The sequence below is a fragment of the Ctenocephalides felis genome, unplaced genomic scaffold, assembly GCF_003426905.1.
Source record: "Ctenocephalides felis isolate EL2017-DRISC unplaced genomic scaffold, ASM342690v1 CF-g0.4_SCAFFOLD_03572, whole genome shotgun sequence".
NCBI classification, from domain to species: Eukaryota; Metazoa; Arthropoda; class Insecta; order Siphonaptera; family Pulicidae; genus Ctenocephalides; species Ctenocephalides felis.
The window spans coordinates 12,979,715-13,007,611 of NW_020539726.1; the positions used below are offsets into that span (position 1 = coordinate 12,979,715).

Sequence of the window (27,897 nt, forward strand, 5' to 3'; positions counted from 1 at the left end):
TTTATTGCCATTATCAACTTACAAATAATATAGTAGAGTCAATAATGATAATGATAAATAGCACAAGAGTAACAGAGTTCGTTCTCCGCTAGAGACAACTTCATATAATTTTTACAAAGAAATATGGATCAAAAGCATGCTCGAGTCATGCATGTACTTAAATATTATATGATCAATTTATTAGATAAATTCTAATAATAACTACCTATCAAATATAGGTTAAAAAAGGCTTGCCATCTAAAAACAGCGCAAAAGAAGTTTGAGCACTATAGCTCATTTAAGTATAGAGACTAAGTTTTGATTGCTGTTCAAAAAATGAAAATAAAGAAAAAGCTGAACATAGCAATGGATCTAACTTTTATGTCTATGATCTAAATATGATGATTTCATTACTTTAAGTATACTTTAACTTTTTAACCCTTTCCACTCGCGAATTTCGAGATTCATATGAATTTCGGCATCCGAGTCGAATGAGTTAAATATTACTGAAATTTATTAATTTAAATAATCATTGCTTGAAAACTGTAAAAGGCCTTTAGAAATATCTAAACACTTGACAAAAGTTAGAGCATCATCATCATTATTATTATTATTATATTATATATTATTATTAATCCTCATTGGTTTCAGACTTTACTAGTTAGAATATTTTTTGAACAGAAACAGCAGAAAGACACCCATTGAAAAATTGTACAATTGTTTTCTTGTAGCATGAAAATACTACAAATGTAGATTAAATATCTATTTTTATTGAGGTCGACCATTTTGACTCTATATAAGTAATAAGTGTTTTTTTTTTGTTTTGTTAGTATTTGAATATATTCAACCTCCTTGAAGAATTTTACAATTTTGTCCATGTTAGATGTAATTACATCCGAATTAACTGAACGACGTCTACCGATAGGCAGAAATAGTTTCATTCAGTCAAGACTTTTGATTGAGTAAGAATGTATATATAGGTATTATATTGAACGATTGAAGAAATCAAGTATTAATAAATTTGAATACGTATAAATGTATCTTTATATTAATATTGTGTGATAACGAATGTTTGCTTATGATAACGTACCTTAGAAATAGCGTCACAAAATGTATATAACGTAATTATTACCTGATAGCATATGGGAGAGTGAACTAAGAGATAACGTTGCATTCGTATATGGTTGTGTTCATATATTTCTACATAACGTGTACATATTGGCTTAAATAAATTGAATATAAGGCAAGATCATTCCACGAAGAAAATTCGAAATTTCACTTTTTGACTAAAAGTTTTGTGGCAACAAAATCCAAGGAACATAATAATGTAACTTCTGGATAAGAGAATAAAAATAAGGGTATTATGTTCATTGGTATATATATATACACACATACACACACACACACACACACACACATATATATATATATATATATATATATATATATAATTGGGGTGGTCCTTAATATGGACATTTTCGAATGCTCCCAGGGGCTCGAATTCTTCCAAATTGATAAAAAAAATCCTTTATAAGTTTTAGCTCCTAATATTGTCTTTTAGATAGTGCGCAATTCAGTCAAAGTTTTGTATGGAAATAGCATGGGAAAATTTTCAAAAATTTTAAAAATGTATATTAGATAGAACTTATCGAACAAATGAATGAGTTTTATTCAAAATTCGACGCTCTACAAAACAAAATAAAACTAGTGGGGTGTATGGCATCGTGCCTCAAGGCAAATTGCTGGAAATTCCCGTACCGTAACAAGATGTTCGAAGAATATTAAATGTTTTCAAATAGATTATTATAAATATTGTAACATTGTCGAATATTTATAAGAATTATATAAACTAAAATGAAAAGTTGAAATTGTTTGTAGTATATTAGAACAGAATTAAAATAAAAATCTGAATTATTTTCGATATACAAAAACAAATTTTTTTTGAAAAATATTTAAAAAAAATTTTTGAGGCAATTTTTTTTTTCCAAAATCAATTGTGTTAAAACAAGCAGAAAGTTTTTGGAATCATTCAAATCGGACGCTTAGTTCTCTCAAAAACTGCCATTTCTTGCACATTTAGCTCTGTATCTCCGAAATCACTGAACCTGCCTTTGCCAAAAACTAATCACTCATTCTCCCCGTTATTACAAATTGAATGTTTTTGAGATCATTCAAATCGGATGCTCCGAACTCTCAAAAACTCGATTTCTATTTTCTGCATTCTTTGCTCCGTATCTCCTAATCGCCTAGACCTGCCTTTGCCAAGAACTAATCAGCACATCTCCCTATTAATAGTAATCGAATGTTTTTTGAACCATTCAAATCGGTTGATCCGTGCGCCCGAAAACGTGGACGAAAAATTGTATCCATACATACATACACACTCACACACACACATCCTCTTTTTCTGAGGTATGCCAAAATGTTAAGAAAACGTCGAGAAATGTAAAAATTTTCAATTTCGATTTTCGGCGCTTTACAATAACTTACCCTACGGGAAGTTAAACAAAACCTGTCTTGAAAAGCGTCGAATTTTCAATAAAAAATGACACGAATTATCACTTTTAATTCATTTGTCGCTAAGTTATACCTAAATTTTTTTTTTTAATTTTCGAAATGTTTTCCATGCTATTCAAGCTTTGATTGAATTGCGCACTATCTAAACTTAATATTAAGAGCTACAAACTTTTAGAGATTTTTTTTATCAATTTGGAAGCATTGAAGCCCCTGAGAGCAATATAATTCAAATATGTACATATTAAACACCCTAATATATATATATATATATATATATATATATATATATATATATATATATATATATATATATATATATATATATATATATATATATATATATATATATATTATATATATATATATATATATATATATATATATATATATATATATATAGTCCTGAAGATGAAACGGTCATAGTTCCGAAACGTTCACAATATATTAATAATTTTTAAAAACATGTTGGTTTTTTATTACTATTGGTGTTCTTGTTCGAACTAAATATACATTTTTTTCTTAAGGTACAAGAACTATAGAATTTTATATGACTGAACACTTTCATAAAATTTATTTGCTACTTTTAAGCATATATTATACCTTGGAATCTAACCTATAAAAATCCACTGTCCTAAATAGTTTTACCAAAACTATACGTTAAAATGATTGTAATCTATAATATTTGTAAGGTTTCCATATCGCACTTCAAAAATACCTTTATCAATCTTACCACAATGAAAATCCCTATACATACAGATTCACGATCAGAGCGTCCTGATAACATTTTCTATGATCCCCCCATAGCTGTCATTTCTAGAATTTATCAGCGGAACGCCCTTTTCCTTACACAAATAGGATGCCATGTAGGCCATGGTCACTCATAACCTTAACACTTCGTGCTATTAACCTTCACAGTTGAACTTGGGAGAAATAGTTACAACCCAAAACCTTCAAGATAGTTACATTTTATACGGCCTAAAATAGACTGAAATAATAAAAATAACAATGAAACGAGAGACACCCACTAATGAAATTAAATTCTCGAAAAAAAATATTTGCTTGATAAGTTTATAAAGCCAAATTTAACGCTATTGGAGAAGTTTATATTTTTGACAGGAAATCCGATTCTCAATTGTGACGCTTTGTCGATGTTTGAAAACTTTATAAACACAAAAGATTAAAAAATATGCAGATGTAAACAATTGTACATATGTGTATGTGTAAGCAATTTGCTGTCAAATAAAAAAAATTGTCAAGATTTTGGAAAAAAGTTCTGAGCCAATGCTGCATTTAAAATGACAACATTTGTGAATTTAGTTCGAATATTATGAATATTTTTGAAACATACTATAGATCTCTTATATCGTTAACATGCTTTTGTTTTGTATAAACATCGGCCTAACTATTTCTACGTAATTATCACTAAATTTCGTTACCCAATAAATGGACATCAAACAATAAGAATTTAATATTTAGACTGATTCCTTCTATTTAAAAACGCAGTGAAAATTCTGGTTCGGTATGAATAAAATTCCAGCGCACAGTAAACAAAGAATCACCATACATAAAATATTATTTGAAGAACTCACAAAACGTGCTTCAAAGAAAATATAAAATATATTTCCCTATAGCTGTCTTTCTTATGAAATATTTCAAAGAAAATAAAACATATAGTTTACTATAACCAAGAACCCAAAAACTAAACTTGTTAATAAAAACTGTAAGAAATTTATAGGAAAGAACTATACTTATTAATTAAAACTGTAAGTTGTTAAAACGTAAGTTAATGATCCCAATGTGCAGCTCCTTATAACTTGAATACATATAGGATATCATATACAATTTTGACTAAAAAATTATGAAATTTACGATAATTATCTAATACAATTTTTAATTCATAAAATCATTTAACATTTAAGTTTTATAAAACTCAAAGGAACATGTTGACAATTTGATTTCACATAAATTAATATTATGATAAATTAGGAAAATTTAGCAAAATTGAATAACACAAATATAAGAACAATTTATTATTATTTAAAATCAATGTTTTTAATGAAAATATGTACTGTGATAAAAATATATTTATATTTATATTTATATTTATATTTATATTTATATTTATATTTATATTTATATTTATATTTATATTTATATTTATTTATATTTATATTTATATTTATATTTATATTTATATCTATATTTATATCTATATTTATATTTATATTTATATCTATACTATCCTTTATATTGTACTCTATTTTATTAATATTTATGTTATTATTCACTGATCTTACTAGATGTTATATTATTTAGCAGTTGTAACAGATATTGTAATTAGAAAAATAAATAAAAAATCAATATAAAATTTACCTAATTTAGTTAAAAATAAATAAAATACTAACACGTCATAAGCCGTGGTACGTTGCCTTATTACTTAATTGAATGCAGTAAGACTAGTGTTTCATTTTCATGTCAAGACAATTAAATTGGAAAATCCAATTCATCACTATAAAAATACCCAAGAATTTGATAAAATTTCAAACTGCACAAGATTATATCCAGTGATATGACGATTTATTATCTATAATCCCAATAATTTATATTATTAATTATGTTTTGAATTTTTTATACTCAAAATAAATCATATTTTAAAAATAAAGATTAAAAGATACAATATTATTTGTATGGAAGGCCATCCTCAGGGTTTCAAATAAAAAACAAGTCTACATTTACACGTTTAATTTATGCAATAGTAATCGATTGAACTATCAGTATAAAAAGTCTCCGTTTTAACACCCCTTATAAATAAAAATGTAGAATTTATTTTCTGTAAAAAATATAACAAATGAGTGTTTCTCTATTTGTTATTAAAATATTTTGTTAGTAATTTACTTTAAAACATACTTTATATTTAAAAAAACAGATTAAACGATTGCTGACGGTGAATGGCAAACAAAAAAATGAAATCATTAATTCATTCGTGTATGATTTTTAATTTTATATAAATGTGTGTATATACAACCACACACATTCACATTCAAATTAACAAACGCGCATAATATTATTCCTCGTGGCTTTAGAGGTTAGAAAGCTTTCGTTTTCCAAGTAAAGCTTGTCTCGGGCAGCTTGAGGTCAAGCAGTAGTGACATAAGTTTGCACTTGGAAATTTAGGTGGAAACGTTTTCAAGTTAAAATAAACTGTCCGCAACCGCTGCATCAAACAAAAATATTAGAAAATCTAATAATAAATATACATATATCAAATATAACAGATCAAACCGTTGGGTTGCGCTCTAAAAAGCCACGTAGTTAAGAAGTAATAGAACTCTCAAAACTGTTTTAACAAAAACCGTAAAATGCTGATTTGAATGATGAAATTATCATATTTTTATATTTTTTATTTTGTGTAATATATATATACTTCAAAGAACAATAGTAATTATATTGTTATTGTCATAAATGTTATCATCATTGTTATAATAAAAGTTCATAAATTTCGAACAAATAATAATGAAAATATGCACTCCTTAACAATAGAAAAAATAGGTTCTGATTAATATCCTCATCACAATTGTTTTAACTTCATAATTCAATTTCATAGATTAGGAAATGATTTTGTAACCATATTTATCTAAATCCATTCAAGAGTAAGCTGATTGTAAAACCCAAGATCAAAACAGATGATTAATATCAGAGATATCATCAAAATATTGATAAATCGTTGATATAAAAGACACCATTTGGACAAAGGTAATCATAGTTGTTTTTGTTTCGACTGCAACATGTTCAAGTTTGTAACTTTATTCGCCCTAGTGGCTTGCGCTGTTTCCGAAGGTAATTAGACAAATATAAAAAATAAATTAATTACTGGAATTAATAAATTAATATTTTTTCAAGAATATTAATAGTGTTCATTAAAATTTGGCAAGCAATGTTTTAAAATTAAATACTCTTGCTTAATAAAAATAGCATTATCATTAGTAATAAATGTGTATTGTTATTTCAAAAATGAATTAATTTAAAACAATCATTTACAGAGGTGTTCTTGGCCAAGCCCCAACTCGATGGACGTATTGTAGGTGGTGTTTCAGTCAACATTAACGACTATGGATATCAACTATCTCTGCAAAGCAATGGCCGTCACTTCTGTGGCGCTTCCATCGTCAGCGACACCTGGGCCGTAACCGCAGCTCACTGCGTCGTTGGGTGAGAGATACATTTTATACTAACAAAAGTCACAATTTAGAAATATGATATTCAAAAAAAAATTTAAACCATGCGACTATAATTGTGTATTATCTTTATCTTCAGATCAGGCACATCTGGTTTAACTCTGCGCGCCGGAACCAGCACCCACAACAGCGGCGGTACTTCCCACCGTGTTGCCCAAATCGTCGTCCACCCACAATACAACGGCAACACCAACATCAACGATGTTGCTGTTCTCCGTGTTCAAGACAAATTCGTATTAAACGGCAGATCAGTTCGCCCCGTTGACATGATCGCTTCTGGTGTTGACACTCCAGCTGGAGCTCCCCTTTACGTCACTGGATGGGGTGCAGTCTACGTAAGTGCATGATAATATTTTCCAAAGTATTGATTAATGTGAAGATCCACAAATAAAAAAAATGTATCTAACAAATGCAGGAAGGAGGTGCAGGATCCACCCAATTACAAGGAGTAGGTGTACCATGCGTAGCACAAAACACATGTAACAGCAAATACTCCCAATTCGGCGGTGTTGCTCCAAGGTAATAATTGTATCCAATACAAACCAATACTCACAACAATAAATATTAGGATATTTATTCTTTTTTTTAAGTATTAACACTTTCGGGACGGCACCGATTTCAAAACAATTTACTTTACCGGCTGTAAACTTGATTTCATTGTGTATGTTATGCAATTTGTTTGATAAAAATTTGTGGTCATTGAAGGACATACATTTATAATATTAATTTATTTTTGATCATTTTATAAAGAATGGTGACGTTCAAAACAATTTCCAAAGTGCATAGCTGGTTGATTTTGACATATTTTACAATAAAATGTTGTTCGCCGCCTTCCTCCTGATGCTTTTCTGTCAGAACAGACAATACAATCCCTTTTTCTTTCACTCGCGTTTAGAATATGCCACTGATTAGTCAGTATATTTGGTCATTTTTTGCTGCAATAATGGTTTATTTTTTCTTTTATATTGTCTAATCCATTTATAAAATATAAAGTAAAATAATATATTGAATGTCTTATATTGCTTGGTATTTGTAGTCGGGTGTTTGTTGATGTATGTCAAACTCGATTATTGAAGGAGAATCGGCACATTCGCTAATGCCTTCCCGCTCTTCATTTATTTTGTCGAACTTCTTCTTTTTGTTGGTTGGATAATATCATCATCACATTCATCACTATCATCGGTGCGAATAGTAATTTCGTAAAATTTCTCTGTATGAATGTCTATTTGAAACTCATCTTCACTACTGCTTAATTCACAAAATTTACCAGTCGTTTCGCCATATTTAAAAGCGCTCGGTCGTTTTAAATATTAAAAAAAGACCATATTGCAAAGAAAAAGGCTAAAAATACTACTAAAATAATTTAAAATTATTTTCAAAATACAATACTGTTTATCACTACTATATGTAATTTATTCAACTTTTCGATGCAAACTGAGTCATTGTTTATAAAATAGCCTGTGCCGCACAGAGTATGTTTGTCCACTCAGGTGGACAGCCGTCCCCAAAGTGTTAAAATTGTTATTCATTTATACAGTTTAACTAAATATATTTTTATTTCCCTACAGCATGATCTGCGCTGGATTTGACCAAGGCGGTAAGGACGCTTGCCAAGGAGACAGCGGTGGCCCATTGGTTGATGCCAACGGCCGTTTGGTCGGTGTTGTATCTTGGGGATACGGATGCGCTCGTCGTGACTACCCAGGTGTCTATGCTCGCGTTGCTAACCCAACTGTCAGATCTTTCATCAAATCTTACACTGGATTGTAAATTAACTAATCTTTTGTCATTGCCATTTGTAATAAATAAAATTTAAATTTACTAAAAATATGTTGTTTTATACAAAAATTCAATTTTTCTGCATGTACCAAAAAATATCAACATAAGATTTTGATAAAATGAATTTGGTATAATTCCGCAATTTCAGAAGTAAAGAATAGTAGATGTGACCAAACGAACCATTTATAGTTATCAGCAAACACTCTAGTCCAATCAATTCGAATAAGTGAGAGGTCTTCTCAGATGGTAAAATATTATGATAAAGTGTTCTTGGGCAATCCATCAAATAATTAAATCGATTTTATTGTAGAAAAATGTTTTTATTGTAATATCATGCATTTCTGGTCCTGATTTGACCCATCTTCGGTGCTTATTTGTAGAAATAGAATAATTTACATATCTAGTAGTAGGTAGGTAAAATTATAATTATTATAAAAATTCATGATGTTGAAAATTTAATAACACTTGCGAAAAATCTTGACGAAATTTGTTGAATCTTGAAACTTGTAGAGAATGTGCATATTCAGTGTCTTGAGAATGAAAAAAATCTTGACTATTTTATATTGAAATTATCCCATTTTTCAGCCCTTGGATTACATAAAAAGCGGTGGTTTTTTTCAGATCGTGAAATATTATGATAAAGTATCATAATATTTCATCTAATAATAAAAAGGATTTTATTGTAGAAAAATGTTTTTATTGTATATCATACGTTTTGGGTCACTGAAGATGGGTCAAATCAGAACCCGAAACGTATGATATTAGCAAACTGAGTCTCGAATTGCGGAGAAGTAGTGCAGTAAACGGAGCGTTTTAGGTCTGAATTTTTTTACTGTGCTCGGAATTGAATGAAATTTTGGAATTAGGTTCATCTCACCCTCAAGTTCAAAAGTGAAAACAATTCGGGTTGCGCCATCACCCCCCGGGGGGATGACACCCCTTCTCAATTGTGCAATTACATTTTTTCAAAATAACGTCGGGAATCGATAGAAGAACTAATTATAAGAAAAAAATGTCTTCTATAGTTTTTTAAAAAAACTAATACTTTTCAAGTTACTGGCCACTAGAAATTCATATATTTTCGGCGTTTTTCTTCGTTTTTTTGCAAATATCTCCTGAAATATACATTTTAACGAAAATCATGTAATGAGCAAAATAATGTCAATAAAAATCTTAATAAATCGGTGTTACATAAAGTGTTCTAGGAAAAATATTAAGCAAGATTTGAAAGAGCAAAGTTGTTTTCTATTTCGTTCAAGATTTAATTATTGTATTTAAAGCCGTCTAGTGTCGAGGTTTTACATTTCATGCATTTCGGTGAAATTGGGTTTTATAGTGCTCAACATGAGCTTTAAAATGAGTGCTGTTACAAGTTTTTTGCGTGTAAAATGAGTGAGCTATAATGCAAATAAGAAGCATAGACGAAGTTTTTTTCTTTTAAATCATATGGTTTAATGAGCGCCATTTCCACCAGAATTAAAGTAATTCACATTCCATCTAGAAATCACTTCATTATAGACATCTTGATGGATTCTAGCATATTCACTTCTTTAGTACAAACTATTTTCAGAAAATTCACGATTTTATAAAAACTGTTTTCTCCAATTTTTTTAAAAATTGAAATTATTTTCATTATATCTCAAAAAGAATAAAAGATACGTATAAAAACATATAGATAAAAATCAAAGGGATCTTTCTGCCTTATTATTGTTTTTTATTATTTTTCTTTCACACAAAAATTAACAGAGTTATAAACGTTTAAAGACTGCGCGGCCGCGCAAATTGGAAAGATTTTTTTTTATAAAAACGTGAGTTTTCTGAAAATAATTTGTACTAAAGTAGTGAATCTGCTATAATCTATCAAGATGTCTATAATGAAGTGATTTCTAGATAGAATGTGAATTACTTTAATTCTGGTGGAAATGGCGCTCATTAAACCATATGATTTAAAAGAAAAAAAACTACGTATATGCTTCTTGTAATAGCACTCATTTTAAAGCTCATGTTGAGCACTATAAAACCCAATTTTACCGAAATGCATAAAATGTAAAACCTCGACACTAGATGGCTTTAAATACAACAATTAAATCTTGAACGAAATAGAAAACGACTTTGCTCTTTCAAATCTTGCTTAATATTTTTCCTAGAACACTTTATGTAACACCGATTTATTAAGATTTTTATTGACATTATTTTGCTCATTACATGATTTTCGTTAAAATGTATATTTCAGGAGATATTTGCAAAAAAACGAAGAAAAACGCCGAAAATATATGAATTTCTAGTGGCCAGTAACTTGAAAAGTATTAGTTTTTTTAAAAAACTATAGAAGACATTTTTTTCTTATAATTAGTTCTTCTATCGATTCCCGACGTTATTTTGAAAAAATGTAATTGCACAATTGAGAAGGGGTGTCATCCCCCCGGGGGGTGAAGGCGCAACCCGAATTGTTTTCACTTTTGAACTTGAGGGTAAAATGAACCCAATTCCAAAATTTCATTCAATTCTGAGCACAGTAAAAAAATTCAGAGGTTATACCCTTTTTTCCTCTCCGTTTACTGCACTAAAGACAAATAAAATGTTATGTCTGGAACCTAGCTCTGTACGGATCAGAGACATGGACTCTAGGCCGACAAAAACTATCTGGATAGATTTGAAATGTAGTGCTGTGAGACGAATGGAGAAAATGAAGTGGACTTACAAGATAACAAATGAAAAAATCCTGAGAAGAGTGGGTGGAGAAAGGACTCTACTAAGCACGATCATGAAAAGAAAAGGAAACTGGATCGGACTCATTCAGCAAAAAGTGCATCCTACGCGATGTAGTCTAATATAAAATAGAAGTATTCAGGCCTGGGATAGGAAGAAGAAGAATGCAGATGGTTGATGGTTGATTTACACGAGAAGAGGAAATACAGGGAACTGAAAGTCGAAGCGAAGAATGAGGAAGCATGGAAGCAGAAGTTTGCAAAAAAATACATAATTAATGTATAAAAAAAAGGAATACTGGTAATGGGCCTGATAGATGAGAAAAAGAAAGAAAATCATTGATTTGTAGTGGATCTCACAACATGGACCTGCCTTCGGGCACTACCATTTATTATATATATACATATATATATATATATATATATATATATTTATTTATAAACAAATGATGCGCTGTACGTATTCTTAGGAAGCTACATAATTCATATCACATTTCTATACACAATGTATATATTAACCACGCAATGTTATTATGAAATGCGTAGGATCTTTAAAAACAGTGTATCATTATTATATTTGACACATAGCAATTCAAATTCAAATTAAGAAATCAAGTCTGTTACACGGGAAATAATAAATAAAATATTCACTATGACTTAACTAAAGGTTCTTCAAACGTATTTTGATAATGAGTTGACAAAATAATTATTAGTTATATAAAACTGATAACAGGAACTAATAGCAAAATATCTCTATAGATAAAAAATCTCAGGCGTAAATAAACACTATAAATATGGATAGCAATAAAAATATAATTTAAACACAATACCCCAGCAATAATTGATTCAAAGCTTCTTAAATACTAGTTGGTTCAAACGTTACAAAAACTCTTTGGATTGATATACCAATATTTAAATAAAATCTATTGACCTAAAAACAAATTTAGAGACTTTCATACCTAAATGTAATGCTATAATTACAAAAAAAAAATATTCAATTAAAATATATTTTTGAGAAAAAACAGAATACATTTATTTTCAACATCAGAATCCAAGAAATTAATAAAATAAAAATTTTAATCAGCGACATTAAAATAAGAGTTGTAAAAAAACTTAAATGTTGGAGTATTGTGGTAAATAATGTAAAAACGATAGGAAAATCAACTTAAAAAATACTAGTGTTTTTGGAATTTTGCCTTAAGGCGAGTTGCAAATACTTTCGGATATGTGTAAATAACCGACTAGACTATTCATTCCAAACTTTAATGAATTTCTATAATTAAGCCACTTTTTATAAGCGCATAATATTTTAGGATGATCGTTGAGACCATGAACTCTGCTACTGTGCAAAGTTTCATAATTACGAAAAGCTGATCTGCACGGATTTAATACCATATAATTAATGGAGATATAAATATAAAAATTTTGTTTAAAAGATACAATTGAAAATCGCACTTATTAGCTTTTAGTCAATTTCGAAAATTTTAAAATTTTCATTTAAAATAACTTATTTGGATACAGTATGCATAAACATATATTTTAATACAAAAAATGAAGAAATTTGTGAAATTTCCATTTCACTAATCAACTTCAAAAATAATAATAATAAAATAGTAGTCTGCCAAAGGCAGGTCCATGTTATGAGAACGCCTCAAATCAATGATTCTGTTTCCCTCCCCTTTTTATTATTCCCATTACTATTAAACACTTTTTATTGATGAATTTTCCTTTCCAATCTTTTGTTTCCAGGCTTTTTGATCCTGTGCTTCGCTTTTCAGTTCCCTGTATTTTCTCTTTTCGCACTTCAAAAATCTATATAAATATGTAAAGAAGTGCAAAAATAATGCCTAAATCAGGCGTTCTATTTATTAAAACACTATAAAATCTGTGGTAATAATGTGACGCAAGCAGTTAAATAACTTTAAGTTGACAAAGTCCTCTTAACAATTAAGGCCATTGGAGCAAATGAACGGCGGCATAATAATTGTAATATGATTGCGCCCATTGAAATGATGAAGCAGATAGAACATTCGTGACAATACATGAAGAAAATATGCAATAATTATTATATGCGTTATATTTGTGCCTGACAACCAATCTGCAATACTTGTATTCAATATAAATTCGCAAACCCCAACTCTTCATAAAGAATAAAAAATATAAATAATTATATATAATTGAGATATGCATTTGCTGAAGGTAATATGAAGCTAGTTGCCAGCTGTTTATTTACAAACGATATGAATTCTTAGAGCAAGGAAGTTTGGGGCTTTGCAGCTGCGGTGCATTTATTTTAAGATAACTAGAATTTCATTACAAAAAGTAAGAAGCACTGTAGAAAAACCAGTATTGTATGAAAAGCAACATATTGCACGAAAAGCATGAATAAAAGATTAAACATTTGCCCACACATTCATTTTTGCAAATATGATATCACACTAGTGGTACACGGCATCGTGTCTTGAGGCAAATTGCTGGAACAAACTTTAAAATTTGTTGGAAATTTTGAAAAAAAAAATAGATTTTTGAGAATTTAGAAATATTTGAACATTTTTTTGCAAAAATTCCTAAATTCTCAAATGAATTTAACTTTGAAAATTTTTATTTTTGTATTTTTTTTGAAATTTATTGAAAATTTTGAACTATTAACTTTTCGTAGTATAAGTTATAGCAATGGGTCAAAAATAGAAAATGAAAATTTTAGCATATCTTCACGTTACTGAGATGTCTAAACATTTTGGCATACCTCAGAAAAAAATGTTTTTTTTGTATAGCGAAGGAAATGCCTTTATGCATCCCAGACTAGAAAAAAATGGGTGTGTGTGTGTATGTGTGGAAACAATTTTTCGCCGACGATTTCGGGCAATATGGAACCGATTTGAAAAATTCAAAAAGCAATCGATTCCTATTGATAGAGAGATGAGCTGATTAGTTTTTGGCAAAGGCAGATCCAGTGGCTTCGGAGATATGAATCGAAAAGTGCTAAAAATATCAGTTTTTAAGAGAACGGATCAACTGATTTGAATGATCCGAAAAACATTCGAATCGTCATGATGGGAAGAAGTGGTGATTAGATTTTAGAAAAGGCAGGCCCAGCTGTTACAGAGCTAAATGTGCAAAAATGGAAGTTTTTGAAAGAATTAAGCATCCGATTTGAATGATTTAAAAAAAATTCTGGTTGTGTTGACGAAACTATTGCTTTTGGGTAAAGTAAAGGTAATATAATTGTTTTTTTTTAATTAAAAAAAATTTTTTTTGGATATCAAAAAATAATTCGGATTTTAATTCTTAATCTACAGAACTTTAGCTAAAGTTCTAAACATCACGTATAATACCTCAAATAATTCAGATTTTAATTTTAATTTTGGCTAAAGTTCTAAAGCTCACTTATATTCTTTAAATAAATAATTTTAAACTTTTAATTCAGTTTATATAATTCTTATAAATATTAACAATGTTACAGTATTTATAATAATCTATTTGAAAACACTTAATATTCAACAAATATACCACTGCGTAGCTGTTTTAAAGATAAATTATCAAAGCGCGAAAGCGCCGCGTCGCAGTATAACAGATAAACGTTGATGCAAAGCCCATAGAAGTATAAGCAAAATTTATACGTTTGATTAAAATCTCTATAAAATATGAGATAATTTGATGAACATATGACAAATTGATCGCTTTTGACCGCCAAATGTCATTTTTTTACTTATTATATTGGATCTTCAAAATCGCATACCAAAAATTTAATCAGTTCTTCATTTGAAATTGAATCATTGAAATTGGACGGTACGTTTTCTAAAAAACTGAACTGCCATTTTAGGCACTTATTTTCCAGTATCTTGAAAACAATCATCACATCTCTCCATCAATAGGAAGCGAATGGTTTTTGAATAGTTCAAATCGGTTAATACGTGTTTACGAAATTGTCGACGAAAATTTGTATCCGCACACACACACACCCACACACAAATAAATTCATTTTTTCTCTAATGAATGGCTAAATGCTGAGAGACATTTTGAAACGTGAAGATAATTAAAAATTTTGATTTTCGATTTTTTTGTGATTACTATCACATACTTAACTGGACGTTAACCAGTTAGATATCATGGAAAATATGCGATATAAATACATATATACGTGAGTGCTAAATAGATAAAAATAGTAAAAGCAGAATGAATTACCATATTATTATGTTAAGAAAATCAGAATTTGTCTATATAAAAAACAACTGTAGAAAATTTATAAGTTGCATCGAAGTTAAATCTTAATCTAGCTCAAAGACAGATACTTTTATTATAAAAAATATACTTTTCGCAATTAGCCTCCTAATTGTCAGTACTAATCTATTATATTCCTATAGATGAATCAGGTCAACATCTCAGTCGAATAAAAAAATAACCCAGATTTGAAAAGTCCTACAAAGTACAAAAACTGATTACATAAACTATATATAGTCCTTATCACAGCGCAGATATCAATTTGGATCATAAACATAATTTCTTAATTACAATAATACTAATTTGTTTAAATTTTAGTTAGTCATAATATTATGCAATTATGTACACATACCCCGAATTTTACATAGTAGTTAACATACACATACCAATATGCATTTATATATATTTATAAAACAACTTTCCGTTGCTAAAAGAACCGAGAAATTCTGCATAATTCTACAATCTAATTATATATAAAATGAGATAAAATTCATATTTAAATCGTGTCTGGTAATATTCATTATAACTTTATTTAATGAAAATCAATTCATTAAATATACGGATTTTAATTAAAATAAATTTATTAATACACGAGAAGTTATGTAATAAAAAATATAAAACATTCTGTCTGTAAATCAATTAGAAACCCGTCGAACGGCAATGCAATTGTTTTTTGCTTTATTAATAACTGATATTTATTATAAACGTAAACGTTTACAATAAATATAATAGTATATATATATATATATATAATAATATATATATATATATATATATATATATATATATATATACTAGCAGGCACGGCAAACATTGTTTGGCCATAAAATATATTTATAGAAAATAAACTAGTATAAAAAACAACTAACTGTTTGTGAATGAGAAGTGTAGTATATAAGTATATAAGTGAAAAAGGCTACACAAATCAATTGGATAGTTTACCCACTACAATGCATGCCTCATAAATATTCATGGGACATATTAATAGTCATTGCAATTGCAAGCCTAATCTATAACTGATTAATTTAAATTGAATTCCCGGCAAACGTCGTTTAGCCAAAAAAAATATTTATAAAAAAATTTTGGTATAAAAAGCATCTAACTGATGAAAAAGAAGTGTAGTATATAAGTAAGAAAGACAGCTAACACCAATCAATTGGATGTTTCACCGCTACAATCCTCATGTAAATATTTCTGGAAAGTATGAATAGCCATTGCAAGTGCAAGCCTAATCTAAAACTGATTTTATTTAAATTGAATTTGCACATTTGGATATTAAAAGTTTTTATATATCACAGCCGCGGTTTTCATTAATTCATTGATTTCTGAATTTAGAAGCAAAATCCAAACATTCATTTTTGAATTATATTGTGGCATATCAATGAATCGACTGAGATTTCAAAAGCTTTATAAAAAAAGTTACATTGCCATAAATTTGAATGGTACATCTCGAAAACTGTTGTATCTTCAGATTAAAATATTTTTGCTCATTCTGGAAGTCTTGTGTAAACTATTTAGATACATATACTGCGTGTGCAGATAGGGAAATATTTGTAACATGGAAAAATCTTCTAAGAATCAAGTTATTTATTTATTTATATATACGACAATCGGTTATGTACAGTAAATTTATAATATTACACTAATAATTTCATTATGCAAGAATCAATCTACTTTGTCCGTCGTCACTATATAAGAATTGTTTTTAAAATTTTTCAACAAATAGAGCGAAAAAATTCAAGGTTTTCAATAAGATCAGAAAAATCTTGATCAAAATACAATGAAAAACGTTCACAAAAAAGACTATAATTGATCAGTTATCAAACTGATGAAAAATGATTTGACTACTAAATTGACTATTACAAAATGGGTATTTGTGATAGGATGGAGAAAATTTGTATAATTTTTTGAGTTATATGTATTTTTTAATTCCGCATTAATAATACCAAAATAAAGAAAACTGTTAACAAATTTTTAAAAAAGTGTTAGGGTTAGACAACCCTCGATGAAAATAACTTGTTTTTCTTCAAAGTTTTAGCTTAGCCATGAACTAAAAAAATTCTGAACTAAAATTAAATCATAAATATTCATTGACTGCACGCGGGATAAAAATTATTTGCTTACTAATATTACTATTACAAAATAGAGGTTTGAGATAGGAGGGTGAAAATTTAAGAGTACATGTGTTATTGGTAAAAAAGGTTTAAAGGTGGCTAACCTTACGACTTCGGTTTATGAAAAATAAATGTGAACTTATTCTCATCAGTCATACTGAACATGATTAAAAAATTTCATAAATATCGGTCAAGCCGATTCGGAGGAGTATTGTCATTAACATATTATGAGTATGACACGAGAATATAGTGATAGATGAAAAGTGATTTGACTACTAAAATGAATATTATGAAATAGGGATTTGTGGTAAGTTGGACAAAATTTAGAGTTGTATGCACTTTTCAATTAAAATATCAAAATAAAGAAAATTGATCATAAAACTAAATAAAATAAAATAATAAAAAATAAAAAATAAATTAAAAAGTTAAGTGTAGAGTTAGATAACACTAACATAGTGTATTTGTATACATATACTTGTGTACATATAATATTAACTTTTGATCTTATAATTTAAAAATAAATAAAAATCATTAACTAAATGATAAATTATTGCATGTATCTTATTAATAATGTCATTCACAAGACGATTTGACTTTCAAATTCTCGAGCGTCATAATTTCATAAAACAATAAAAAACAAATCTTACCTGATGTACCGGGGACATTAGAGCCGATGTATCTGCTTGCGAAAGCATCATTTTATAGCGTTGAATTTAGTCAAATTTCCGTAAAATATCTGTACCAGACAATATTTCTATTAACACATTTTTGACATGCAACACCTGAACTTTCTTATAACACTTATTTTCATTAAACAGTGGCAATAAACAAACAAAGACGCTCGCTTAATTTGGTTTAATTCATGAGCTTATTTGCTCCTGAAACGCTTACATTGCAAAGCATAACGGAAACACTATTTTGAATACAATTGTTGTAATTAATACATATAAAATATTACTGATAACGATAAGAAATCAAAACAAACTCTTCACAAAATGCAGCCGCAACACAACTCGTACACAACCCACGAATGAGTGTTGTCAGAACTGTCAGATTTGGAAAGAGGTTGCACGTGGAGGGGGGAACACCAAAGTGTGCTAAGATTTGTTACAAAAAGTCACATAAAATGGTTTTTAAACATTTGAAATTAAATAATAATTGTATTAATTTGAGTTTTATGATCTACTCATTATTCAGATTTATGTATTAATGCAGAAAAGTAGAATATTATACGGTAGGGAAGAAGCATAACTGTCACCTCTGGCAACACTCATTCATATTAGTGGGAGCGTCAGTGCATAGATAAACAAGTATAAATTGCGGCCGTGGCAAGGTGGAATGGTGGAATGTAATATATCATGATGAGAAAGAGATAATTGATTTTTCTAAATCATAGATAATGAAGTTAAACTAGTTGTAAGTAGCATTTTGCCTTAAGGCAAGTTTACTTAATTAAGTGCGCCTCACCTAACCTTAGAGCACGAACGATTATAACGACTTTTGGACCTCCCCTACCTCTTGATGATACGTCATGATGTTCAAATTTACCACCCCCCTGCCCCACCAAACATTACGAGTATTTTAATTACTTAAAAATTCTTATCGAACGTTATTCGTTCTTATCGAACAAATTTTTCGAATTTACAAAAAATTTGTAAACTTTTTGATTTTTTGAAAATCAAAAAGTTCCCTTCTTCCCGCACGTGATATTTTGTAGTTTTTTGTTATACCCGCTCTGACTAAAAGTCTCATGTGATTAATGAGACGCCCCCTTAATTAACTTAATCAATAAAAATTGTGAATCAGCTACTAAAGTAAAATGTGCAACTGTTATTTCACAAATAAAACTTTTGCTTTTACTAATAAAAAATAATCAATACAATTTCCAATTAATGCTTTTCAAACATATTTATAACTAGATGACCCAACAGACGTTGTCCTGTACCCATTTCTACAATTTTTAATATAATATACTAAGATTTACTGTTTACCTAAAAACAACAATTTTTGTTTTTTAAAGTACTCTTCACGCCAAAATGCATATACTTTTATAATATGAGCGATGTTAAATGTAGAACTGCTTTAAATAAAATGATGAGTCTCAATTCCCACACTATATTGGAAATTGAAGTTTTTTAAACGGTATAACATAACCATAAACATAACATAACACTGGTATTTCACGTTGGATTAAATGAATTTAATTTTTTATTATTTAAGATATCCAAAATTGCATCCTAAACTTCTCCTAATCGATATCGTGAGGGCAGAATTGTATGTATTCATCTTTATTTTCCCATTTGTTGTGATAAAGTGAAGTTTTTACGAATTTTAAAAATATTGTGGAAAGATTAGTAAAGATGCTATTATTTCTACAATATTGCACATACATCCCAGTACTTTATAATCACATACATCCTAAAAAATTTCCTTAACAAACTTCAGAAAGATTTATCAAAATCTGAATAACCGTTTAGGAGGAGTATACAGTGAGTCCTTGTAATTTAATATGAACTTTATAAAATAGCAATAAAGCTCAAATTGGTTCTACGTTTTAGTTAGAAAAATTTTGTATGTGAAAAGAAAAGGACTGTTTTTAGGAGTTTTCCGTCAATTATTCAATTTTTCTCGCCGTAAGAACCATTCTTGGACTTCAACGAACATTTTAAAAAAAGAATTGGCCAAATTGGTCCAGGCGTTATTGAGTTATGCGCTTACCAACACATTTAGCGATCCATTTTTATATATAAGATATACGGATATTATAAATATGTGTGAGAGACATCAATTGGAAATCGTATTGATTATTTTTTTATTGTATGAAATAAATTTTAACACATTTTATTTCATTTATTTTGTGTTTTAAAAAAATATTCTTATTTAAGTGTAGACATCGACTGTAACCAGTAGCTAATTATGAAACACCAAAAAATATGAAAGTTCTATGAAAGGATACATTTTTATAATTCACCCGCTTATCGTGGGTCTATAATATTTTAGTTGGTGTTTTCAGACTACAAAATCTATGGTTATACAAAGTTTCATTAAAATCGTCAATAAATTTATTTACAACAAATGACTTTCAAATACTTTTTAAAAATTTAATATCGATTGTAAATTGTGGGCTGAAATGTGGAACAATACATTTTATTCTTTTCTCCTAATTACAAAGAAACGGCTCGGTCAATAGTCACGCAAACATATATAGTATGTATTATTATGTATTTATTTCAGTTATGTACCATTAAAATATATAATTATATAATTGTGTTATATAAATATAGTCCTTATCAAGTTACATCGAATGCCTTTTAAATTTTTAAAATCGGTTCAGCCGTTTTTGACAAAACGTCGACAAAAACCAAAAATCAGTTTACATACACACACACATACAAATTTGGTCTCATTCGATTTAGAATGACTCAAAACGTCCACGTAAAATTAACAAATCGAAGTTTTGCGAAAATATAAACTCCTTCAGGGAGTTATTGAAAGTAAAAAATAATTGTTGTGTAGAATTTGATATTCATCATTCCGAATTTTCACTTTTGATAATTTAATTTATAACTGTAAAATTTAATTTTATGTCATTAAAAAAAAAAATTTTAAATAACACTAACTTCAACGTTTCTATAATAATTATATACTTTGTTAATAATATACAATAATATTACTTTAAATTGTCAGCAATTATTATATCAAAAAGTTTTAATTAAATTATTTTTCTCACCCTACCGTTTGAGTAAATTTAATACTAGATCCTCCATTATTCATATTCATTTTGTAGCAGCTGGCAACACTATCGATTTGACATTTGTCGATCAACAATCTGTAAAAATACTTCCTGGTATCTTTTTATAATTTATATTTACAATATTAATTTAATTGAAACTGTGCTCAAGAAACAATATCACTAAAGTTCAATATTTTATTTAATAAAAATGACGACGACGCAGCAAGACCTACATTTGATCCAGCTAGAGGAGGATCAGGCCGTGGAGAAAAAGATTTGAGCGCAATATCGCGTCAATATTCCAGCAGAGATTTACCAGAGGACATACAAAATTAAATACAGGTATGTAATATGTAAAACCACAAATATGTGATAGTAGCAATAATAAAAGCATTGAAAGTTATATTGCTATAATTAAATGATGTTGTAGGGAACAAGGACAAGGTACCATCGAAGAATTCGTGGACGTGATTTTCGTAAAGAATTAGAGAGAGAGAAAAAGAACAGAATCCAAATAAGGCACGAGCTCGAGCAATTGATGAAGGAAGGAAAAGGCAAAAAGTAGATCAAGTAAGACCAAGTAATTTAGTTACGGTTTCTAAGAATATAAAATTTTGTTAAATGAACTTCTATTTAGGCATCTCGATTGAGATAAGCTTAACAAAATTAATATTTATTAGCATTTCTTTACTTACATATAGTTCAGTTCGTGCAGAAATTTTGATATATTATTCGTGTATGGTAGTTATTTCTATTGTTAGATAACTCGAAAGTTAGTAATCAATTTAACATATTTTTATACTTATTATTTGCATTACATTTTAATAATAAATATAACTAGCAGTCGTTATGTATACAATAAGTTTTATGACAATAATGAAGTGTTTCAAAAATACTATTTATTTTTATGTAGGTACCAGTAAACAAGCTTAGATGCCGATGATCCGTTGATGCAGATTCTTCAGATTCTGATAGTGATAGCGAAGATGATACTGCTGCTTTATAGCAGAATTAAATAGAATTAAGAAAGAAAGATCACAAGAGCAAGCAAAAAAAGAAATGGAAAGACGACAAGAAGAAGAAAGAATTAGAATGGAAAATATCCTTAGCGGAAATCCTCTGTTGAATTATTCCAGTAACGCTCCAAAAGAAGTTCTTAAGGTGAATATTAGCCAATATTCTCATATAATGTTATATATAGTTGAGTCCATTTTTATGGATTTAGAAGGGGATTATACATCTGGTTTCATATTAAAGATATAATGTTAATATTATATATGTTTCATAAACGATTCGCTAAGATCAGAATTTCATAGAAAATTTATGGAAAAAATGTTAAGTAAATTTAATTTATGTTTATAGTTTTAACTGAATCTGTAATAAATTTAATCAAATGAATTTAAAGTTTCCCTCAAATGAAAACAAATTTTGTATGTATTGAATATGTGACCTGAATAAACACAAATAAAAGAACTGTTAATAGTTTTAATAATTATGTAGATCAACATGTTATATTACTTTGCATAGTTTGATATCGGTTACTAAATACCAGTATGTTTCTTCACAAATTCTCTTATTTCTGATCAGCTAGTCTTGTAAATACATTTGGATATGGAAAACTTGTGCAATTTCTAGTTGAAAAAGCTGTCAAGCCTACTAAAACCCCATTTTCGTCAACGCGGGTCCACCAAAATCACCTGTACAAACTGATTTTCCTTTATCTTCTATTGATCCAGCACAAAATTCTGAAATTATAATTTGATTACGATTTAAAAAAAAAATGATGGCTGGGTGCACTAATAATGTGATAACTTATTCTGAAACTATGAGAAATTATATTACTTACTTGTCTGTGACATCAATCAACTCTTGATTTTTTTCAAGACATTCTTGATTATCAATGACGTGCAAAGATATTGCTCTAAGATTTTCTGACATAGGTGCTCCTGGTATCTGCATTAAAAATTATATTATGTATTATAGTTATTAGTAACTTGATATGTTCTCATAGAATTGTAATTTTTAATTACAATTAATCACAAATGTAGCGTGTTTTTGATTCATTACGTCAGCTGAAACAAAATTCATTTAAATCTTAGGTAGAGCTGCCCAATTATATTAATGCTAGACTTTGTTATCAAAATATTTTTTAAGCAAGAAAATAAATTATTATTGAGTAAAACTTCTTTAGGCGCGATATGGTGTAAAAATTTTTAGGCGCGACACTTAGGTAGAGCTGCCCAATTATATTAATGCTAGACTTTGTTATCAAAATATTTTTTAAGCAAGAAAATAAATTATTATTATTAGTATATTATGTTTTAAACTATGCATTATTATTAGTATATTATGTTTTAAACTATGCATAGGAGCATGCTACAGTGATTCTGTACCGTTTCAGATCCCCATCCAGTAGCTGTGACAAAGGAGCCTACAGGCAAGTCGACATTTGCCTCTACGAGCTTGGCAGGTCGGCTTCTTCTAGTTTCATTGAAATCCTTTGTTATCATAATTAAACCTACATTGTAATTTTGATCGCGGCTATCATAACGAGGATGAGGGACGAGAGCCATTCCACACCGTAATGAGTACCACCACTATTATATTTGCTGGTTCCAGCACGTACTCTAGCTGCTGCATGGATAGACGTTCTAAAAAATACTTTATTATTGTATTATCTTTTTTTATTTGCGTGGTGATTCAAAACATTTGATTCTCATTGACGCAAGACGTGCTGATTAGTTAGATTGAAAGCGGTGCTCCCTAAAACGTGGACGAAAAGTTGTATCCACATACTACACACCCACGTACACACATACACACTCATTTGTGCCTGTGATTTAGTCCTCTACGGGACGATGCAGAAGAGATATTAAGCCGAAAAACTACTCCTGATACCGATGTAGAAGTGATGCTGACACATTTGCGAGAGAAGTGCTAATTGATCTGCGATCTATGGAACGAGAAAGAGCGAATGGGACTTTGCTCATTTGAGATAAGTACAATTTCAGAGCGAAAATGATAAAATTCTAGATTCTCCCCCCATGAAGTAATACACTAGCAGTGGTTTCCGTGGGAACCAGTGGCAAGGGCAAACCGAAGGTTTTAGTCGGTATTATACCTAGTGTTAGAACGAAATATCGAGTACTGAGTAAATATCGATACTTCGCGGTCGATAGTGAGTACTTTTGGTATCGATTTTTTAGCTCGATAGATTTGCCAATATCGATCTTTTACGTCGATAGTACTCAAAAAGAATCGACAGCGTAATCTATGAACCCCACTTATCGACCAACTACGAAAACCAACCATTTTGCCGAATGCAATGAATAGTCTCTCTAGGTGGTCATAATTGTTCAGAGAAGTGTCAAAAAATGATCCCGAAGGGTCATTAGTCTCAGAATTTATTGCTCAAAAACCCAAAATGGATATGACCACACTAATAAATAAAGATGTTTATTTATTACTCTTTTGTAAAATGAAACGCCTTTTTAAAGTACCAAAATGTTTTATAAAAACATATTCAACAATCGAAGTATGATTATTTCAAATAATAATATTCATCAATTTCAATATATTAGTATTTTGCGTAAAAAAGAATCGAAATATAATTATTTCAAATAATAATATTCATCAATTTCAATATATTAGTATTTTGCTTAAAAAAGAATCGAAATATAATTATTTCAAATAATAATATTCATCAATTTCAATATATTAGTATTTTGCGTAAAAAAGAATCGAAATATAATTATTTCAAATAATAATACTCATCGATTTCAATGCGTTATTATTTTTCTTTCTAAAAGTATGTGAATTGTAAGTTGAAGTAAAGTACTTGTAAATTAAAAATTAAATAAACAATTTAAAAAAGAACAGAAGAGCAATATTTTCTTTGCGGTACGTGAATCTTAAAATGTCTCGTTTTCAGTTTGTGCACATTATGAACATATTTTAGGAATCGGATTTCAACTGACCTTTTCTGAATGAATGACAACAAAACTAAAGAATACTTTCTTTAGTATAGTGGGCAAAAAACTTTTAGAAAATAATAAATTAATTGTGGCAATTGTTTGCACTAAAAAATATTAAAAATATGATTGTGCTTAAAAATACTTAAAAAGTATTGCTTTTTGAATATAGTATCAGACTATTATATTGTTTTAATCAAAAATAATCAACTATTATAACTTGTCTTTTTTTTGAAAAATTATAGAATTTGAAATTAGTATTGAAAAATTACTGTTAAAATTTTACAATATTGAAAATGATTCTGATTTAACACATCAGATTACAAGCAATAGAATTCATTCTAATATTGAATTGTGATATAATATTTAATGAGTTTTAGATCTTTCTTGCACTTATGTTTGATTTTTATGAAAAGTACTCAAAATTCGATATTGAGTACTATCGATACTTTCGCCACGATATTTTTTTGGCATCGATATTTTGATTAGATACTTTTCAAAGTACTCAATATCGATCTTTTGCCTCGATACTTCTAACACTAATTATACCCAGGCGGTACACAAGTCTGGGATGTTTAAAAACTTTTCCTTCGCTACACAAAAAAAACACACACATTCATTTTTTTAACAATAAGATATGGCAAAGTGTCCAAAACCCTTTGGAATGCAAACATATGCAAAAATTTTTGATTTCGATTTTTTGCGATCACTATAACTACTCTACCAGAAGTTAAAAATAAGTTTGAAATTCTTTAGATATTTCTATTGCTTAAACTTATCATAATGTTTCCTAATGCTACGATATGTTATTGTATCATAACATAATTAGAAAGTATATTAAAAATGAAATTTATGTTTTCATCAAAAAACCCGCCATTCTGAATCAAATGAGACCAAATTTGGAAAAAGTATGTGTGTGTCGATGTGTGTGTGTGTGTATGTGAACTGATTCTTTGCCGTAAATCGACGTTTTCTCAAAAACGGCTAGACCGATTTTAAAAATATAAAAGCCATTTGATGTATCTCGATGAAGACTCGCGTTTATTAATTTTACGCGACGATCAGCCATGCCGTTTTTTTGTAAATCGCAGAAAACTGAAAGATTTTTGGTCCACGTTTTTTTTGTAATAAGGTGTTAATTTTTTTCGACGATTTTTATTATTTTTTTTGACAATAGGTACCATAGTCTTTTAGATCATACTAAAATTCCTTTTAATTTAAAAAACTCTTGAAAGTTTGCAAAAATTAATATCGTTTTTTTAGCATTTGCCAAAATTAGATTTTTCATCGACGTTTTCTCAAAAACGCCTGAACCGATTTCGGAAATTCAAAAGCTATTTGATGAGGACTATCGTTTGTCAGATTTGTGCGATGATCTGCCGAGCCGTTTTTTTGTAATTTGAAAAAAAGTGTTCTATACTACCGAATAGATGTTAAAAAATCAAAAATAGTTCGAAAGATATTAGTTGGGAATGATACTAATTAGTTTTAGGTGAAAATCTACCGAGACGTTTTCTTGTAATTAACTGTTGCAAAAAAATAGGCCGATTTTTGTGGAACTTTTTTTGGCGATATATATCATGGTCTTAAAGAACTTACTAAAATATTACTGCCCTACGACAAGTAGTTTAATTCTAAAAATTCACCAAAGTTTGAGAAAATGAGTAGTTTTTTGACGTTTTTTATAATTAAAATTAGACGATTTATTTGGTATACCGATAGAGTGCTTGGTCTTAATGAACATACTAAACCATTAAAGTCCTATGGAAACTTGTTTAATTATAAAAATTATTGATTTGTGGAAATTTGCTTTCAGAAAATACTCCGGGTTAACGTGTTTGTTCATTTTCAATTATGTGTAATAAATCCACTCGGAATACTTTTAATCAATCATATATTAATTTATTTTTTATTGATTAAGTCGATTATTTAAACATATCGGGAATTTCATGTAACTTGCCTCAAGGCAAAATTCCAATACCAACTAGTTTGACTTATGGCTTGAAACTAATACATATTAATTCAAAATAATGTTGGAATACTTCACTTTTTAGCACAAAAAGCGGTTGTTATTGCCCATCGCTTACTGATCATTGCTGCACCGCAAAAATGTTGAAAATTACTTGAAAAGGACAATTGCCAATAAAATGTTGAAATGTCTACTTCGTTTCCATTCACCATGCGCTCATCTGAAAGATGTTTTATTGTAATAAAATACAATCCAAAATCATTTACAATATTTAAAAATTCAAATGATTGCTTACCACAGGACGCAAGGTAAAACATAGAAAGAATGATTAAGAATAAAATTAGAATTTTCATTTTATATTAACGAGTAGGTATATCTTGTGATCAAATATTAATTAAAACTATAGAATAGCACTTTTCATTAAAATATCTTTTTTAATAAAAAATATCAATATTTAATAACAAACTATAATTTAAAGACCTGTTAATCGAATGATGCTTAGAATAACAATATAATTATTTGATTTCATTTAATCAGCATCATATACTTTAGATTATTATCTATTTATTTTTTATTCATTTGTCCACTTACAATTTATATAATGGTTATATGCGCACATTGATTAACATCTTCTGTGATATTATCTGTTTTTTTAAAGCAAGTCAAAGTAT

At 28.7% G+C, this 27,897-nt stretch overlaps 3 protein-coding genes, 1 long non-coding RNA gene and 1 pseudogene across 5 annotated transcripts in view; 2 read left to right on the forward strand and 3 right to left on the reverse strand.

Moving 5' to 3' along the window:
- Nucleotides 1–18,574, reverse strand: part of LOC113388617 (enhancer of filamentation 1-like) — a 55,963-nt gene extending 37,389 nt beyond the window's left edge. The window contains exon 1 of one of the 2 annotated variants that reach the window (XM_026625980.1): nucleotides 18,201–18,574. In XM_026625980.1, the coding sequence (XP_026481765.1) occupies nucleotides 18,201–18,251 (51 nt within the window). In that variant the 5' untranslated portion in view covers nucleotides 18,252–18,574. Of the gene's footprint in view, nucleotides 1–3,226; nucleotides 3,304–18,200 lie in introns of those variants that run through there. The other variant, XM_026625979.1, reaches the window with a different exon arrangement.
- LOC113388618 (trypsin-1-like) lies at nucleotides 6,273–8,559 on the forward strand. The gene is made up of 5 exons (XM_026625982.1): nucleotides 6,273–6,333; nucleotides 6,537–6,705; nucleotides 6,811–7,066; nucleotides 7,147–7,250; nucleotides 8,300–8,559. The coding sequence occupies exons 1-5, from the start codon at nucleotides 6,282–6,284 to the stop codon at nucleotides 8,499–8,501; spliced, it is 783 nt and encodes a 260-aa protein (XP_026481767.1). The 5' UTR covers nucleotides 6,273–6,281; the 3' UTR covers nucleotides 8,502–8,559.
- Nucleotides 18,575–18,891: 317 nt separating the features above from the next.
- On the forward strand, nucleotides 18,892–22,549 carry LOC113388077 (annotated as a pseudogene).
- Nucleotides 22,550–23,128: 579 nt separating this feature from the next.
- On the reverse strand, nucleotides 23,129–23,859 carry LOC113388078 (granzyme F-like). The gene is made up of 2 exons (XM_026625486.1): nucleotides 23,680–23,859; nucleotides 23,129–23,239 (listed from the first exon to the last, which is right to left on the reverse strand). The coding sequence occupies exons 1-2, from the start codon at nucleotides 23,857–23,859 to the stop codon at nucleotides 23,129–23,131; spliced, it is 291 nt and encodes a 96-aa protein (XP_026481271.1).
- Nucleotides 23,860–23,919: 60 nt separating this feature from the next.
- LOC113387977 lies at nucleotides 23,920–27,660 on the reverse strand. The gene is made up of 3 exons (XR_003368177.1): nucleotides 27,522–27,660; nucleotides 27,305–27,446; nucleotides 23,920–23,937 (listed from the first exon to the last, which is right to left on the reverse strand). It is a non-coding gene; the product is annotated as an uncharacterized LOC113387977 (long non-coding RNA).
- Between the last annotated feature and the right edge of the window lie 237 nt (nucleotides 27,661–27,897).

What these genes read in the sequence shown, in the direction of transcription:
- LOC113388618 (XM_026625982.1), top strand. Translation starts at nt 6,282, where the DNA reads ATGTTCAAGTTTGTAACTTTATTCGCCCTAGTGGCTTGCGCTGTTTCC. An exon ending in GGCTTGCGCTGTTTCCGAAG is followed by an intron (nt 6,334 to 6,536) that starts GTAATTAGACAA and finishes AATCATTTACAG; the next exon opens with AGGTGTTCTTGGCCAAGCCC. An exon ending in CTGGATGGGGTGCAGTCTAC is followed by an intron (nt 7,067 to 7,146) that starts GTAAGTGCATGA and finishes TAACAAATGCAG; the next exon opens with GAAGGAGGTGCAGGATCCAC.
- LOC113388078 (XM_026625486.1), bottom strand. Translation starts at nt 23,859, where the DNA reads ATGGCTCTCGTCCCTCATCCTCGTTATGATAGCCGCGATCAAAATTAC. An exon ending in CTGGATGGGGATCTGAAACG is followed by an intron (nt 23,240 to 23,679) that starts GTACAGAATCAC and finishes TTTTTAATGCAG; the next exon opens with ATACCAGGAGCACCTATGTC.